The following is an 18760-nucleotide window of genomic DNA, read 5'->3' as shown; positions in this document are numbered from 1 at the left end:
TGAACAAGCCAGACCCAGACTCTCAGCTCAGTGCCTGGGGTGGGGCTGGGGGTGGGGTGCTGGCCAGTGGGGGTGCGTTCGTGGCCGCTGTAGCTGTGGCAAAGCCGTGGGACTACCAGAGAGGGTGCTGTCCAGGCTTCCAGCCTTCGGGAGCCCCAGAGGGGGGCTGTCTGAGCCAAGCCAGAGGGATGAGGAGTTGGCCGGATGGGAAGGCGGCGGGCGGGGGGAGCAGAGAAGGGAAGGGGGGTGCCGGGTTGTGTTTCGGGCAGAAGGAACAGCCCAGAAGCCAGTCAGAGGGACCCACCATCCGGGCCCCTAATCTGCGAGGCCTCTGCACGGAAGGGGCAAGACCGAAGGGAGAGGCCAGTCATGTCCCCAGATGACACAGTGATGCTGGCCATGCTCTCTCTGGGGCGGGGCAGGGGTGGTGATACGCGTCCATGTTAGGGCCCTGCTCAGGACGATGGGGCGGGAGGGGTGGGAGGAATCTATGGAGGGGACATTTCCCCGAAGACTGCAAGGGGGCCTCCAGGATCCCAAGCTCAGAAAGGGCAACTCTGAACGGGGGAGAGGTCCCGAGACCTCCCAAGTCCCGGACAGCCGAGCGAAGGGTCCCCGTGGCCCCTGGGCTCCTGCTGAGGCCTCAGCTCACCGTATGGCCAGCCTCTGGGAACAGGTGCACTCAAGGTTTCAGCGAGCGATGTGCTGCGTGACAGGTGCTTGTGGAAGCGGGTTTCTGCCCGTGGGTGGGTGGGGCAGGTACACGGGCGTGTGCGTGGCGAGGGTGCGTGTAAGGGAGCAGCTGTGAATCTGACCACGCTTGATCTGGGACTACATGCCAGGGAACCTTCAGAATGATCCCCGCCCCCCGCCTCCTGCCCCGGCTCCCTCTGCTGAGAACAGTCTCGAATCCATTTGCCTCCTGGCCCTCCCCCCACTGTCACTGCCCTTCCGCAGCCCTGTCTGTCCTGCCCGAGCCTGCAGGTCACAAAGCTGGGGGCCGGGGGCTCAGAGCCTGCTGGGGGCTGGGGCTCGTCCCCATGGCACCGCCAGGCTGTGGGGGCTGTGCTCTCTGCTCCGCGGCCGGTGGTAACACCGTCCTCCCGAGTCCCTTGGGCCGCGTGCAGCGTCCTTTCCTGCCCGCCAGACGGGGAGAGGAGACCCAGAGGCTCCCCCTGGCTGAAGAGGGTCGTCCTCGTGAGGGACGCCCCTGTGAATGAGGTTTGTGCCCAGGTGAATACAAGCCAGATCCTTCCAAGTAACAAGGGCCCCCGTTTCTTGTTCACCTGCTGCGGGTGGGGCCTCGAGCTAACCTGCAAGTTCTCAGACAACGCTTCCAACAGTGGGATCCCAGTTTCCAGGCAGGGAAACTGAGGCTTGGGGAAACTGAAGAGACTTGCCTTGGGCCACAGACTAGCAAAGAAGGAGTCAGATGCAAATGCAGGGCTTCCCTTGGACACCAAGAGGGCTGAGTCACCACAGAGACCTCTTGGGGCCTCGGCGACGGCCATCCGTGGTTGCCAGAACTGACAGGGGCTCGTCAGAAGTGCCGGAAGCCGGGGTTCTGACCCAAATATTCCATCCCTCAGTGTGTCTGTGCTCTCTTCCCTCACGGGGGGTGCAAGGTCACCCTCTGTCCCCTGATGCCATCCTTCCACCTGGCGGCTCCCTCCAGCCTCCTCTCCAGCGGAAGGCCCATGCGCCATGGCGCCTCTCCGTTTCCAGGAGGAGCTCTCTCCTTCCCGCTTCTCCCCACCTGCTCATGCCCCCGTCCCTGCTCCCTTTCAGGGTCACGGTTCCGAAATGCCTTAACAACACCCCATTTTTACCCCTCACTCATTTTGGTTTGTTTTGTGTCGTTGAGAGAGAGAGAGAGAGAGAGAGAGACAGAGACAGAGAATCCCAAGCAGATTCCACACGAAGGGTGGAGCCCAACACAGGGCTTGATCCCCCAACCCCCGGTCTCACGACCTGAGTCGGAAATCAAGAGTCAGGTGCTCAAGCTAACTGGGCCACCCAGGCGCCCCACCCCTCACTCATTCTGTTTAATTTTTTTTTTGCCTCCACCCTGGAACCCTCCCCCAGACAGACTGCGTGCCCCTTCTCTACCACGTCTGCTCTCCACGAGGTCACCTTTGACCTCCTCCGTCTGGACCCCCCTCCCCGCCATGGCATCAGACACAGTGACCGCTCTACCTGGACACACTCCTTCCGCTTGGCTCTGGGCCCCGTCCTTCTGGGTTTTCTCCCCTCCTGGCTGCTGGTTCTCCGTGCCCGGCCTTCACTATCCAAGCTCTCCGGCGCCCGTCCCAGGCCTGATGCTCTCCGCATCCCCCCACTCCCTCTTGGCGGTTTCTTCTAAGTTAAACATACCCCTCTCATAGGGCACTGTGATCCCACGGCCGGGCGTTCACTCAAGAGAAATGAAAACTACGTTCGCCCGAAAGCCTTTACCAGCACGATCACGGCAGCTTAGCTCGCAATTGCCCCAAACCGAAAGCAGCTGAAATATCTCAACGGTGACCGAACGGCTACAGGAAGCGCAGACACCCATCCCACGGCGCCACACCACCCGGCCACAAAAAAGGCCACGCTCGGCGGGCCACGACGTGATGTTCCTCAAAGGCACCCACGTGCCACATGCCGGCACGTAGGGGACATTTTCAGAAAGACAACCGTGGTGACGGTAAGCAGATCAGTGGATGCTGAGGGGAGGGGGCGGGGGGGCCACAAAGGGGTGGCCGGAGGGAGATTTATGGGAAGATGGTCGTGTTCTGGGTCTTGGCTGTTGTGGCGGCCACGTGAATCTACACGTGCGTTGAAATTCACGGAACGGTGCCCCAGAAGGTATGATTTTCACTGTACGATACAATAAAAAATAAAATAGAAAAATGTGAAAACGACTTCCTCCTTCCCCTTCCTTCTTCCCTCGCAGCCGTCCACACGTGACTGGGTAAAATCTCCATCTGCCCAGTGTCTTGAGACAGAACCCGGGAAGTCCCCTGGGTGCCTCCTGCTCCCTGCCCCCACCAGCCACCCGGTGAACCCCTGCCAAGGGCCCCCCATCCCCAGGCGGCCTGCGGCTCCCACCTCCACCACCAGAACCAGTCCGGGCCACCGTCAGTCTTGGGAGAACCTGCCTGGTTTCCCTGCCTCTCTCAGGTCCCCTCCCAACTCAAATGTCTCAGCACCAGAAGTCGGATCACGTCCCTTCCCTAACATCCGGCAACAGCTTTCACCGAACTTAGAATAAAACCGACCCCCTCCCAGAGCCGTAGGAATGGCAAGACCCGGCCAGGTCCCCTCTGCTCTTGCCTTACGGCACACGCACACTGTAGCCACGTCACGTCACGTGAAATTCTTACACCGTGTGTTTGACCGCAGGCCCTTTGCACCTGCTGTCCTCCTGCTGGAAATGCCCCACTCGCCCTTGAGGCTTCGCCTTCAAAGCTGCCTCCTGGGAAGGCCTTCCCCGGCCACCTGGGTCCTGGTGACAGGCCGGTCTTGCCCGCCGCCCACTGTCATACTCCCCTCCTAGCACCTCTAGTCCTCTGGGGTGGTTTGTTTCGTTCACTCCCGTCTCCCTTTTGGACCGTAAGCCCAGGAGGCTCCTGGGCGTGCAGCAGCTGGCTGAGCCGGGCACACGCATTGAATTGTGTTGTCCAAAAAGAGATACCGAGGTTCTAACTCCTGGTGCGTGTGAATGTGAAATTATACGGAAGTAGGGTCTCTGCAGATGCGATTCGGACACAAGAGGAGGTGATGCGGAGTAGGGCGGCCCTAATCCAACGTGACTGCCATCCTCCCAAGAGCGACACTGAGCACCCCAGATCGACACAGACAGCGGGGAGGAGACGGAGGCCAGGGCCGGGCGACGTGTCTACAGCCCATGGTGCCGGAGACTTCTGGGGGGCGGGGGTGCAGGAGGGAGGCAGCATGGATTCTCTACACATTTCGGAGAGCCTGGCCCTGCCCTCCCCCGGATCTCAGGCTCCAGAGCTGTTAAGACGATACATTTCGGGTTTTTTTTTTTAAATTAATTAATTAATTTTTTTAATGTTTATTTTTGAGAGACAGAGAGAGACAGAGCACAAGCAAAGGAGGGGCAGAGACAGAGGGAGACACAGAATCCAAAGCAGGCTCCAGGCTCCGAGCTGTCAGCACAGAGCCTGATGGCGGGGCTCGAACCCACAAACTCCAAGATCATGACCTGATTCGAAGGCAGACGCTCAACCAACTGAGCCACCCAGGCGCCCCACATTTCGGGTTTTTTTAAGCCCACCTAGTTTGTGGCACTTGGTTATGGTGGCCCTAGGACACGAATAAAAGTGCCCATTAAAAACATTTCTTGAGGGGCGCCTGGGGGTGTCAGTCGGCTGGGCGTCCAACTTCGGCTCAGGTCATGATCTCAGGGTCCGTGAGTTCGAGCCCTGCATTGGGCTCTGTGTCGACAGTTCGGAGGAGTCTGGACCCTGCTTCGGATTCTGTCTCCCTCGCTCTGGCCCTCCCCCTCTCGTGCTCCGTCTCACTCTCTCTCCGTCAAAAATAAATAAACACTAAAAAAAATATTTGTCGAATGAATTAACATGATGGTGAGAAAACTCTCAGGAAATCCTTCTCCGTCGGCAAGGGAAAGGGGCCACTGTTCTCCCCGCGCCACTGGGAAGACATCGATGTCCGCGGTCCCATCCCGAACCCACCTGCGGGGCTCCCCACATCTCCTGTGACCCGGCCAAGCCAGGGGCCCCTCCTGCCGCCTGGCACTGAGATGGGGCCACACCGGTCAGGTGAGCAGAGCAGAGGCAGCCAGAGGAGCCACACCAGGCGGGGGACCCCCACGCACCCCTCAGCACAGCTCTGCTCCCTCCGGGTCTCCACGGACGGGCGATATTGCATTAATCGCGCACATCCACTCTCGGGTGGGAGGCAACGGTTCAGGAAGTTCGGCAGATTCGGCTAAAGGGGCGTGAACCACACCTAACGAAATCTCCATCGCCGGGGAGCGGAGTTCACGTGAGTTAGTTAAAACCCCCCACAAAACCGACTCGACGAACACTGGGGATCCCTGACCCCCTTTAAGAATGGCATAAAACCCGGGGCCCCTCTTCCAGGCTGACCACGCACAGCACACATGACACTCAGCACGTGACTCAGGGAGTCCTGGCTCCTTAAAGCCCGCCGTGGCCCTCCTCCAAGTCCCCAGCCCGGGTAGAAGGACCTTCGGGACGCACGTACCCTGTGATCTGGTATTTTATTGGCATAACGGTGGTGCTGGTACTTACACGGGCTCACTAGGGCCCAGCCACGGCTCTACACGGCCATCGTGGCTCATCTCACCCAGACCCCAGGGTGACCGTCCCCATTTCATGGAGGTGGGAAAGGAGGGGCACAGTCACTTAAGTATCCTGTCCAGGGTGACACCCGAGGCAGGATTTGCACCCAGATGGTCCGATATGGAAGCCATCCACCCATCTGTTTCTTCTCCTTCTCCTTCTCCTTCTTTTTTTTTTTTTTAAGTTTTTAGTAATCTCTACACCCAACGTGGGGCTCGAACTCATGACCCCGAGATCAAGAGTCACACGCTCTGGGGAGCCTGGGTGGCTCGGTCGGTTGAGCGTCTGACTTCGGCCACTGTGAGGTCATGATCTCACAGCTCGTGAGTTTGAGCCTCGTGTCGGGCTCTGTGCTGACAGTTCGGAGCCTGGAGCCTGCTTCCGATTCTGCGTCTCCCTCTCTCTCTGCCCCTCTCCTGCTCACGCTCTGTCTCTCTCTCTCTCAAAAACAAACAAACAGAAAAGAGTCACATGCTCTTCCGACTGAGCCAGCCGGGCGGCCCGGTTTTTAAAACTGGGCTCTACACCCAATGTAGGGCTCGAACTCATGACCCTCGGATCAAGAGTCTTATGTTTTTTTAAACCGAGGTAACATATACCTAAAATCTACTATTGTGCCGTTTTTAGGTACGTAGCTCAGTAGCATTTGGACGTCACCACCGTCCGCCTCTAGAAGGTTTACATCATCCCCAACAGAAACTGTCTCCCCACTAAACAATAACTCTGCACACCACCCCCTTCCCTAAGCCTTTATCTTGTTTTTTGTTGCTACGATCTTGACTTCTCCAGGTGCCCCACGTAAATGGAGTCCCACAACACTCGTCCCCCTGTGTCTGGCTTATCTCGCTTCGCACAGTGTCCCCAGGGCTCACCCCTGTTGCAGCAGGTGTGAGGATGTCCCCCCGCTTGGAGGCTGAGTGACGAACAGTCCACGGTACGTGCACGGACCGCATTTTGTTAACCCATCATCGGTCAATGGACACTCGCGTTGTGTCCGCCCTCAGCTGCCGTGAACACGGGCGCACACGCATCTCTGCAGGCCCCCGCCTTCAGGGCTTGTACGTGGATACCAAGGAGTGGAATGGCGGGACCACGTGGCTTCTATTTAGGGTTCTGAGGACCCCCCCCCCCAAAGTGTTTCTGACAGCGGCCGCATATTTTACGTCCCGCCACAACGCGTGTTCCATTCCTCTACGTGCTGACACTTTATCTCTTTTTTTCTGCGGGGCACGTCCATCTATCCCAGGACGACGGCCCTCGTGGGGCAGGACTCAAAGAGGAAGCACAGAAGTGACTTAGAAGGGTGCTCGGGCCCCGGGAGAAGGGCTCAGTTAACATCACTGAAGGGGGGGGCCCGCCCCCTCTGCCCCGAGCGGGGTCCCAGCATGAGAAGGAATCAGCCCAGGAAGAACAATTCACACACTCCTTCTCACCCCGGTTCCCTGCAGAAAGGCCCGGGAAGAGACTAGAAGGAGGGTCAGAAGGGAGAAGGCGCCTCTCCCCCTGATGCACGCGCCCCTGCCCACTGCCCTCCACGCTCACACCCAGAGCAGAAATCTTCCCTCCGAGGTTTCTATTCTCGTCCTAAGTTCCGTCCGTCTCCAGTTACCGGGTGATCAATAGGGACAAGACGTTTGTGGAAGAAGGACAAGAAGGCAAGCGGGGAAGGGGGGAGGGAAGAACACCCGGGGCGGGGGGCGGGGGCGACTGGCCGCTTGGGGGTCGGACACGCCCATCTGGGCTCGGCTCTGTCTCTCCCTCCAACCTCCTCCTGGGTGGGACGAAATGCCTACAACCTGACACCCACCAAATCTTTAAGCGGTTTCTACAAGCTCCGGTTGGCTTAATCAACAGTTACTATTGTACGGAACAGGTGCACGGGACCTTAATCTGACACACAGGACCTGCCTCCTTCATCTCCCACAAACACCACCCTGCTTGGCTTGAATGCCTCCAGGAACAGGGAACTCACTCCTCCTTTCCGGTCCCCAGCTGCCAAAGGCCCAACTGGACCGGGTCCCTGGAGCCTCTAAGAATTTTCTGAGCAGACAAACTTGCCCCTGGTCAGGGCTTGGGGGTGAGAAGAGGATGACCCCCGCCCACTCTCTGTCCTAGACCCAGAGTGCTCAGGCCTGGCAATGTTTCCCGTGCCCCAGCTCCTGGATGCCCACCCTGGCCAGGGGCCTGCTGAATTCTCTTAGTGTAGCAGCTACGCTATCACACCTGAGACAAGACACGAACATCTCACAGCGTGAGGGGCCCGCCATCCGCTCATGAGCCGCCCTGGGCCACAAGTGTGTGTTGTTTTACCTGGACGGGGGTTAAAAGAATGTCGACGTAGGTGCCCACGTTTTAAAAATCACGAATTTTTACGCAGATATCTGCTATGTGCCTTCTCTTGTTATCGCAGAAGGCCTGGCGGTATTGGGTGTATTGTTTGGTCTCCCCCCCACTTCTCCGCAGACCACACCCTTCCCCGTTGTCTCTCCTGGACCACGCTGTCCAGGGATGCTGCCTTCCCCGCTTAAGGGAAACAAAGCTCTTTGTGGTGGGGCTCGGGAATGTGGCTTCTTAAAAACCTCTCCTGTATGATCCTGGCCGGGTTTGGGCTTCGCTGAGCTTGAAACACTTGGGGGTGGAGGTGGCTGTGTTTCTACTCCAAGGACAGCAACGGGATGGTCACATTTCTTCTCAACTCCAGATGTCGCCCCAGATTTGCCACACAGTTAGAGTCGGCGGCGCCCCTGCTCCACACCTGAGTTTCCCCAACTGTGGAAGGAGAAAACAGCTCCCGTCCCCTTCCTGCCTGCCAGGAACGTGAGTAAATAAGGAAGCGGGACCCCCGCCACCCCCACCCCCGCCTGCTCTCTATCCCAGACCCAGAGTGGGCAGGACCGGCAAGGCTTATTTTTCCAGGGTCCGCGGGGAGGCAGGGCCAGTGGGGGCAGAGGCTTCAAGGTGCTGGACCCTGTTTTGGGTGGGGGTGTAGTGACATCTGCTCCTTCTGTCACCCCCGATCTGTACCCTCTCCTCATTCCCCAGGGGCTTCCTCCAGCTGCTTTGTCCCCCTCCCCCCCCGCCCCCAGCAGCCAGGTGCCTCTGCACTCCCCCCAACCCCCAATCTGGGTCCCCCTTGAAGGTGCAAATAGCTGACAATCGTGGCAGGGCGGGAGCAACCACAGTACCAGAGACCTTTGGATTTGGGAGAGGGGGGCCAGTGAGATGGCCCTGTATAGAGACGGACTTGAGCTTGGACACGCTTGCCTTGGCTCTTGGGTGTCTGGTGTTTAGTTTAACTGTGTGATCTCCTTATATTCCCTGACCTCAGCCTCCTCAGGTGAAAACACGAGGTAGAGGGGAGCACGGTCTCTGTAGGGAAAGCTCCACGAGGTGGAGATCAGGTCCGGCTTGCTCAATGCCGGATTCTCGGCTTGTGGGATCTTAGCGATGCAATAACGATTAGGGAATCAGACGACTGTTAATTAAATAAGAAAATGCGCCCAAAGCCCTTAGCTCCGCGAGCCTCCGCCAATGAGACTGCAGCAAATGCTCAATAAATACCAGCTACTATTGTTGGCAGGCCACGGGGGCGGGGGAGGCCCTCTGGGCCACGAAACTCTCAGGGAATCCCAGAACGGGTTCAGTGTGAGATCCCAGAGCCTGAGAGCCCGCGGGCAGTCCCCAGGTGCCCACTCAGGAACGTCAAGGCCATCATCTGGGTGTCTCCCCAGGCCTGTCTGGCTTCCCGGCCACAGCTGGGGTTTCCCACCAGGAATTCAAAAAGAGCAGAGGAAGTCGAAGCCCTTTGCCGAACCATCTGACCAGACCTAATTAATCGATGAGCCAAGCTGTCGCTTTCCTGCCAAACAGCCGCCTGAAGAGTACTTACTCTATCTGTGAATTGATCGCCGTCCTGTTGCCACCACTATGCCTGATCCCCGCCGCCCGCGGAGGCTGAGTGCCAAGGGGAGCTGCCGAGCAGGGGCCGGCCTGCCACCTGGCCAGGGAGACGTGGTCTCCAGGCGTCCCAGTCCTCAGGCTGCAGATGGGAAACTGAGGCCCAGAGAGGGGTGCGGAGGGACAGGGCCAGAACCCAGCCCGTCCGGCCCTGGATCCCCCAGTGAGGTGGAAGGAGGACCACTGACCAGACTCCTGAAGATGGGGGTCCCCTGCAGCAGCCTGAGGCAGATGAGAAAAGGGGCCACACCCCCCCAAAAGGTGTGGAGATCCGGTTTCCACCACGATGCTGCTAAGCCTGCTGGGGCTGCTGGGTGGAGGGAGGGTCTCATACCAACCACTGCCTCCCCGGGGCGGCCTGAGGCCACCAGAGGCCCAGGACACGGATCAGACAGCTGGATCCTCGACCCCCGGCCTCCACAACGGTGGCCCTAGATCAGGTGGCTTCGAGAACATTCCTGAGTGAACGGAACCTGCCCCAAGCGGGGGAGGGTTAGAAGTCACGGGTGTCAGCACCACGGGCCCCCTGTATGCGCACCTGCCGGCCTTGAACTGAACCGCCTAAACAACTGCTTGCCTTTGTCTTGGCCCCCCTGGAACACACACGCGTGGGCCAAGTAAGATGACGTGCACTCGCAAGCTGAAAACAAAAGCCCACCCCTCCCTGGCCAGCCCCGCTCTGCGGGCAGGACCACAGTGATGTGTCAGCCCACGACGTTTCCAGCCCTGACCTGTACCCGTGTGGCTCTTCCCGGGCCCGGGCAGACTTCCGTCCGACGCCTACACCCAAGATGTAGAAATTCTGCACGCGGGTATAGTATACATTTTACAAAAACGGGCTTATCCTGGACACAGTAGGCAACGAATTGCTTTTTCCTCTCATCAGCAACTCTGGGCTTGGGTGGTCTTGCCGGCCGTGGAAAGACGCCCCCAGCGTATGTCGCCAGGCCCAGGTGGCCTAACCCGGGCTCCCGACTCCTGATTAACCCCACCATTTAACTGTCTACCGTCACCACCCAGTGAGAGGGGCGTGATTGTTATCATCCCCATTCTACAGATGGGAAAACCGGGGCACGGAGAGGCCCTTGTCCAGAGTCTCCCGGCCAGTAGACGTGATTCGCACGCCCGAGCGCACCTCAGAATCCCTGGAGGGCTCGTGGAAACACAGAGTGCTGGGCCCGCCCCCGGAGTTTCTGATGCAGGAGGTCAGGTGTGGGGCCCGAGAATTTGCATTTCTAGCAGGCTTCCGAGGGAATGCTGACACTGCCAGGCCCCGGAGTCACGGCTGGAGAGCGCCACATGCTCCTGTCCCTTGTGACTGACCCCTTGCTTGTGCAGGGCCCGGGCTTCCCCGAGCCTCTCCCCCGAGTGCACACCAGGGAGTTACAGAGCTGGCTCAGGGACAGAGGACTTGCCCCTGCAGACCAGCGCATTATCTGTCGGTGAACGAATGGCCTGGACAGCAGGGGGACGTGTCAGCCTCTGCCATCTTTTTGGGGGGATCAGAGGCTGTTTTTACCTATGATGGTCTTTTGCCTCCGCCCAAAAGTGGCCTCAAACATCTCCTGCCCCAAAGCTCCGAGTCAAGGGTTAACGCGGCCGGTGTGGGCTATCCACACCCCGCATATCCCCAAGAAAAGTCTGGCTCTTGATTTCTTGATTGGCTTCTGGGAGGCAGCCTCCGAGCCCTTGCAATGTTTACCTGGTAAGAGCGTCTTTGTGCACCCGGGGTTTCGGGACAGATCAGATCGTGGATGGCGATGATGTGATTTACGGCAGGGGGCTCTGGGTCAAGGGACGGGAGACCAAGGTCAAACATACAGGCAGTCAGCCATGCCTACGTGATCCATTCCCAACACAAACCCCGGATGCCAAGGCTGGCGCAGGCCTCCCCGACTGCCACGCCTCCACACGTTATCGCGCATCATGGCCGTGAGCATCGAGTGCTGTCTGCAGGACCGCACCGGCTCGCACCGGTGTCCCCCGGGGCCCGCCCAGGCCACCTTTTTCTGTTGCTGATCTCAATCTCTTTTCAGTGTGATAAACTGTAATTGAGAGCGTAACAGTTTTGCCAGGTTCAGGGAGTCCTTCCAGCAAATCATTAGGCCTGAGGGTGGTCTCGGGGACCCCCAGACACAAGCCCCAATTCACTTAGTTGCTAGACAATTACAGAGCACTCCCTGAGCGCATGGCTTTCACCCAAGCCCTGCCCACACTGCCCAGCTCCGCTGGTCTCCTCTAGGCCTTCCAGCCCTCCAGGCCCTACGGGGGGCCTTTATCATCCACCATTCACCTCCCTCCATGGAAAAACCCGTGTGGCCACCACAAGCAGCCTCATGGATGAAACACTACATAACATCCTGAGAGTCAGGTGACATCTCAGGAAGAAGGTAACATCCTGGGAACCAGGTGGTATCTCAGGAATCACGTGACATCTCAGGAACTGGTAACATCCTGGGAACCAGGTGATATCCTGGGTACTATCTAACCTCCCAGGAATCAGGCAACATCCCAGGCACCAGGTAACATCCTGGGAACTAGGTACTGTCCTGAGCACTAGCTCGCATCCCAGGAACCAGGTAACGTCCTGAGCACCAGCTCACATCCCGGCGCGCCCCTCCCCGCCCCCGCCCCCACCGCCCACCCAGGCTTACCTGCCAATGACCTCGATGTTGGAGATAGCATAGAAGTACTTGTAGAGGTTCTCCCGCTGCACGTAGGTGCCCCCCAGCGCCGGGCGCAGCAGCCTCATGCGCAGGTCCGTGAGGGTGAAGAAGTCCTTGAGGCCCTTGGCGCTCTCCAGGCGCGTGTAGAGGTTGCCCATGTTGCGCATGTCGGGGCCGGCGAAGATGGCCAGGCGGTCCCGCACCTCGAAGCGCACGTGCTTCTCCTTCTTGGAGCCCGCCCAGCGCGAGTACTCCTCGGTGCACAGCACGCGGTGGGCGCCCGACGCCGGCAGGTCGCGGGCCCGGCGGGGGGCCATGCCGAAGGCCTCCGTGCAGTCCTCGGCGTAGAACTGGTAGGGGTGCCACGTGCGCCCGTTGTCCAGGGACTTCTCGAGGACCATGGCCGTGGGCCGGCCGTACTCGAAGGTCACCACCACGTCGTCGGTCAGCTCCACGCTCTTGTTCCACGAGAGGGTGATGTTGGCTTCCAGGGGGCTTGGGTAGCGGCTCCAGGGGACGCTCTGCCAGTACGTGGCCAGGCCCTCGTCCTCCCTGTCGAACATGAGCCGGGGCGGGTGGGCCAGGTCTGGGTTGGACGCGTCACACTCGTTGCTGCACAGGTAGGGGTTCTCCTGTAGGGGGAGGAGACGGCAGGGGTGGGCGCCGGCCGCTCGGAGGCCCCGGGGAGCCGCGGCCCGGCCTGGCCCCCACCCCCCCACCCCCACCGCGTGCCCGGGTGTCGACCGGGAGGTCGGGGGGCCCGTGGTCTGGTGTCCAGGCGCCGGGCGCCTCTCCTGGGCCGGCAAGCCGTACCCCAAGGCACATAAAGGCACGCAGGCCCACGGCTTCCCAAGGAAACACACACTCGCTCCTACTCCAAATACAGACCATCAAGAAGGGAGCGTGTGTGCGATCGGGGCTCCTCGTGGCCGGCGGGATGAAGTCCTACCTCTTCAACACAACTCTTCAGCATTCTCCTTCCACCGTGTACCTGGAGCCCAGTCTCCCCCTCCCGGGCTCCCGTCCTCCACTCCCGCCGTGTCCGTGCCCCTGAGCCTTTGCAGACGATATTCCCTCTCCTCGACGACGTGCCCTCCCGCTCTCTGCCGGCCTTGAAAATTCCTACTCACGTTCTTAACCCTTTAAACATCTCCCACCCCAAGACGCCCTCCTGACCTACTTTAAACGGTACCGTCAGTAGCAACCCGAGGGGCTGCAGTAGAGAAACTCAAAGTCACGGCAAATATTGGTTGAACCGCCGCCCGGCGTCAGGCACGATGTCTCCGTTACAGACCTCATGCGGAGTCTGGGCGCGCCGGGAGGTTGCTGGGTGAGTCTCAAGAGGGTGCATCTTTGTGGCGGGTCACTTCTGGGGCCTTGGCACAGGCCTGGCGGGCTCAGTGGGGGGGAGGGATGCTGGCTCGGCCCCCCATTTTCTCTGCCTCCTCCCCGCCTGCCCCCCCAGGAGGCGGGCAGCCCGCTCCCAGCCATCGATGTGGCCCCTCAGCTGTCACAGATGCACCAGGCCAGTGCATACCCTAACAGTAGGGAAAACCGCTCATGGGGAGACAGAGGGTCCTGGAGACTCTCTCCACCGTGGGGCTCAGTTTTCTGTAGGCCCAAAACTGTTCTAAAACATAGGCTATTAATTAAAAAAAAAAAAAAAAAAAGCCGTCACAAAGAACCACAGTGCCCAGACCGCTCACGGCCCCTTTTGATGAATATTTCAGGTCTCTGGTTTGCTCAGAGACAAAAAAGCGTGGATGTGAGTTAAAGTCTCTCCCTCCAAAATGAGCCACCCGGCTCCCACGGGGGAGTGGGCGCGTTGCCTCCTGAGAGGCCGGGCTGGTGCCCCGGCCAGCATCACCGCTGATGCCCTTTAGTGGGGGACGAGTTCCCAGGCCGCCCCGGGGTCCTGGGTGGGCAGGCTGGCCCCGGAGATTACTGCGGCAGGCTCCACGAAGCCTTGACCAAAATAGCTCTGTCCTTGGTCCCCCGTGGTGCCGCTGTCCATCTCACCTGGCCCGGGCCCGCTGATCCTCAGGATGCGCAAACCTCGGGATGGAAGGGGTAAGCCGCTGAGACCAACTCCTCGCTCAGCAGACGGGAGAACAGGAGAACAGGAGGGACTGGCCCAGGTCCCCTTGACAGGGGGTCGCGTTTGAGGATGAGGCCTGCTCCTGTCCTAGACAACCTCAGGGGTGTCCTGAAACGCGGGTGACTTCGCAACATGGCAGGGACAGGCATCTGGCTCTGCTCGTGGGGGGTCCCAGCTCCCTTGAGCTCCGGCTCAGTGACCTTGGGCCGTTGCCCTGAATGGGAAGGGGGCTGAGAGGCTCCCTGGGGATGGCCCAGCGGCCTGCAGAGGCCAGGCCTGGTGGCAGGGGGGCAGCAGGCTGCGAGGGCTAGAGGAAACAAGCCCCCCTGGGGGGACAGCCCCTGCCCCAGTCCCTCTGCCGGCCCCCAGCAGCATCCAAAGGCAGATCTGGCTCTGGTCATGCTGTTTGGGATCGAGACGCCCCAGAGCTCACACATGGACACTGGGGGCAAGAGGACCCTAGGTTGGCATCCCCACCCCCACCCCCCCAGCAATCTCACGCTTCCCACCCCCAGTTCCCCTTCTACTGCTGCTGGCATCCTGTTAGCGGCTAACTTGTGTCTCCCTCCAAATCCCTCCTAAACATCAGGATCTCGGAATGTGACTGGTTGGAGATAGGGGCCTTTAAAGGGTGATGAAGTTAAAACGAGACCATTAAGGGGCGTCCGGGTGGCTCAGTCAGTTAAGCGTCCGACTTCCACTCAGGTCATGATCTCGTGGTTGGTGGGTTCGAGCCCCGTGTCGGGCCCTGCGCTGACCGCCCAGAGCCTGGAACCTGCTTCCGATTCTGTGTTCTCCTCTCTCTCTGCCCCTCCCCCACTCATGCGTGCTCTCTCTCCTTTTCTCTCTCAACAACAAATAAACATTAAAAAAAAATGAGACCATGAGGATGGGTCCTGATCCAACACGACTGGTGTCCTTGTAACGAGAGGAAGTTTGGGTCCACAGAGAGACACCAGAGGCGAGTGCACACAGAGGGGAAAACCACGTGAAAAAGAAGGAAGAGGGTGGTCATCTGCAGGCCAAGGAGAGAGGCCGCAGAAGAAACGAGACCTGCCTGGGGCTTCAAGGGTCACACGAACTTTGATCTTAGACTTCGGGCCTCCAGAGGCACAAACAAATGAATTTCTGTTGTTTAAGCCACCCGGGACCTACCTCATCCCCAAGTTGGGGACAAAAGGAAGGTTAGGGTGGGAGCAACAGTTCAGAGGGGCAGGACTGAATTGTGAGTTTTTTATGATTTCCCCAGAAGCTCCCTCTGGGGCTCTCTCTCTGCAAGCCTGGTCTCCAGCATGCCGTCACCAGGTGACATCATACTTCGCACACATCCGGATAACTCCCATCGATCCAGCACCGAAGGCTGTGCCTTTTCCCTGGTTGCCTCATCTCCTCTCCCCTCTGAGTCTGTGCTCCTATGGCCACTCTCCCTCCTCGGGGTTTTCAGAGCCCTACCCCCATGCACCTCCTCCAGGAAGCCCTCCTTGCCTGACTCCATATTTAAACCCAGTTCCTTTGTCATCCATCCTGGGTTATCAGGGTGTTCATCTGGGACAGCGTGGGAAAGCCTCTGTATAGGGCCTGGACCTCAGTAGCCGGTCACTAAATTAGACTTATTACGGTCATCATATTAATCAGTTATTCACATAACGACGCTTCGTTTAATATTCCTCTATCTCCGGTCGGATGTCGATATTATTCCTGTCAACCCTCCTAACCGCTGTGACTCACCCACACTTCCCCTTTCCCCGGTTTTTCTCCACCCCTCTGCCTTACCTCCCCTGCCCAGCCTCTTGGGGGACCCCACGGGGGGACATCGGATCCAGCACGACCCCCGGCTGCGTCAGCCTGTCTGTTACCAGGAAGACTGACATAGCCCGCTCTGCCAGGGGACAGGGGGGCTCCAGCTTGGCTGCCGACACCATGCGGCCTTCACCTGCAGTGCCCTCTGGCCCCCCGCCCCCCCGGCCCGGGAAGCAGATGGTCAGAAACTAATGAATCAGCCTGTGCATTTACCAGCCCCGCGCCTGCTGCTGAACGGGCTTAATCAACAGCGAGCACGATAAATAAATCCCAAGCCATCGCCGGCACAAGTCTCTCCGCCTCTCTCCCATTTCACTTCTTCCTTCCGCCGCCCTGCCCTCGCGCCCCAAGATCTTTGAATTCCATTTAACCACTTAGGGGTGCGGGGCGTGTCCCCTGCTGAAGGCGATGTCCACGCGGGACCAGCCGTCCGTCCCAAAGGGCGAGGCTCTCGCCCTCGCGTTCCTTCTGTTCTCCTCTAGCAAGGGTCCCGAGGAGGAGCCTGGGGTGAGGGGCCCAGTTTACCCCGAGCCCCCCACCCCCACCCCGTCCCAAGGGCTGTGCTTCAACTCATTACAGCAGGTGCGAGGGAGGGGCTGGGCTGGAGGGTCGGCGTCTCCTTCCTCAGTCTGCACATTTCCACCCGTCTCTGTGAGATCAGGCTGATAATGACACAAACAGTCCAAATAATGCCTAGTGTCTAATACCTGGCCTCACACCAGAGGGAAAGTTAGGGGGTGTTTGAGGCACGCCTTTAACCTTTTAGGATGATACCAAAGCCAACATCTGATATTATCAAAAACAGTGATTAGTTGTTTAGACCTTTTACGAATAGCACCAAAAAAAAAAAAAAAGTAAAGAAATAAGAATCATGTCCCTAATTAAAAGCTTTGAAACTTTCTCCCAAAAAAAAAAAAAAAAAAAAAGCCACACACCACATTTTGTATCAAATCCTGGGGATTCATGGGGTCCCATCTCCCCATTTAGGAGCCCCGGTTCTGGAGTCTGGAGCAGTTAAGGAAACTGGCTTGGAGCTCCACAAGTCCTGGGTTTAATCTCAGCTCTATCCCTGGAGGCTGTGTGCCCTCGAGAAACTTGCTTTACCTCTCTGAATGTTTCGTTTCTCATCCAACCTGTGAGATAACGCGCGTGAAATACCTAGAAAACGTCTCCAAGCGGCAGCAACGATTATTCAACAGCAGCTCCAGACACACTCGCTCAGGGGCTTTCCTTGCAACCTTCCTGGGGAAGAAGTAAGGCTGAGGGCAACCGGCTCATTAACAGTAAAATCAGAGCCTCACATGAGCCGCCGGCTGCCTTGGGGACCGCGGGCTCGGGAGAGCCTAACGATCCCGCCGTTCACCGAGTGCTAACTGTGTGCCAGGGCTAAGTGCTAACTGTGTGCCAGGGCTGGGCACCCATTCCACGTGGCAGACTCCCAGCATCCCCCCGGGCGGTCAGTGCTCCCGAGGACGTGCCACCCCCCACGTCACTTCCTCTGAGCACAGTGGGATCTAGCCAAGGAAATCTTGGGGAAACCCAGCCCATCCTACCTGCCTGGCTGCAGGCTCTCCCATCTCTGCAGACACACCCAGGAGGGGTGGGGGTGCCGGGGAGGGGCAGGGTCGCAGGGCGAGGGGAAGGCAGCCAGCTAGTATGACAGCACCAGAGAATGGGGTTGGAACAAAGCGACAGACACGCCGAGCAGGAGTCGCTTGGGAAGAAGTATCCTACGGAGAAACCATCTCGTACCACGATTTTCAAACCTTTCCGTGGGCTCTCGGATGCTTTCGCTCTTATGTCATTTTCTGTGCAAAGGGGCGACAGGGGCGGGGGGGGGGGTGGGGCGGTGGTTGCTGTTGGGAGTCAGAAGCCAGCCTGGAAGCAGTGTAGACGACAGCTTCGGGCGAAAAACATAATCGAGCAGGAAAGCCAACTGTGAGCAGGGATGGGGGTAACCGTGCCCAGGGGAGGTCTGGCTGTCTGGACCAAGGAGCCTTTGCGGGGTCAGCGACTGAAACTATAACCAAGCCTCGGGGAGAGGAACCAACAGCTCTGCGAGGACGGGCCCGCATCCTAGGACGGGCCCACATCCTAGCCTGGGTTGAGATGAACAATCCCCGACGGGGCGGGCCGTGGTGACGTGTGCAGCAGCGTCAGAGAACTCCCCCAGGTGCCCACCGGCCACACACAAACCCCCGCACCTCCCCGCTGGAGGGGAAGCCCCGCGAGGGCAGCGTCCCCACCCGCCTCCTTCCTCCCTGCAGCCGGGACCTCGGCGCTCCTCGGGGCTGCTTGGGAAAACTTGGCGGAGTGGACGGAGTCCAGCGAGGGCGAGAGGGCTGACTTCTTAGGGCCCCCGTGAGAATCACACTAGGCTCCGCGTGGCAAGCACCTGGCGTGACCCCGGCTCGCCAGCGATGGGTGTAGGGACAGCACCACGGCCGCCACCAGCTGGGCAAACAGCACGGTCCACACCCCACACGTGGGCCGTCCTGGAAGATGGGGTCCTTTCATTTACGGTCTACAAAGGAGGAAAGACTGAACAATGTCTCAAGGTCACACTGCTTTTTTGTTTGTTTCTTTGTTGAACATTTATTTATTTTGGGGGAGGCAGAGAGAGACAGAGCGCAAATGGGGGAGGGGCAGAGAGAGAGGGAGACGCAGAACCCGAAGAGGGCTCCGGGCTCCGAGCCGTCGGCACAGAGCCCCACGCGGGGCTCGAACCCACGACTGCGAGATCGTGACCTGAGCCGAAGTCGGACGCTGAACCCACTGAGCCCCCCGGGCGCCGCAAGGCCACACTGCTTCGAAGGGGCCAAGTGGGACAAGAAGCCAGGGAGTCGGGCTCGGTGATGTGGCAGGAAACTATGCCCTTTGCCCAAAAGGGAAGGACGCCACCGCCC

The 18760-nt window shown here is 59.1% G+C and overlaps 1 protein-coding gene across 16 annotated transcripts in view; it reads right to left on the bottom strand.

Annotated features, from left to right (window-relative positions):
* NTNG2 (netrin G2) overlaps nt 1–18760 on the bottom strand; it is a 67688-nt gene that overhangs the window by 26342 nt on the left and 22586 nt on the right. For all 16 annotated transcript variants that reach the window (XM_023242884.2, XM_023242888.2, XM_023242890.2 and 13 more), the window contains one exon: nt 11945–12588. In XM_023242884.2, the coding sequence (XP_023098652.1) occupies nt 11945–12588 (644 nt within the window). The remainder of the gene's footprint in view (nt 1–11944; nt 12589–18760) is intronic.

Source organism: Felis catus, chromosome D4 (assembly GCF_018350175.1).
Source record: "Felis catus isolate Fca126 chromosome D4, F.catus_Fca126_mat1.0, whole genome shotgun sequence".
In the NCBI taxonomy this organism is placed as follows: domain Eukaryota; kingdom Metazoa; phylum Chordata; class Mammalia; order Carnivora; family Felidae; genus Felis; species Felis catus.
The sequence above is the reverse complement of the archived record's forward strand: the minus strand, read 5'-3'. Positions and strand labels throughout refer to the sequence as shown.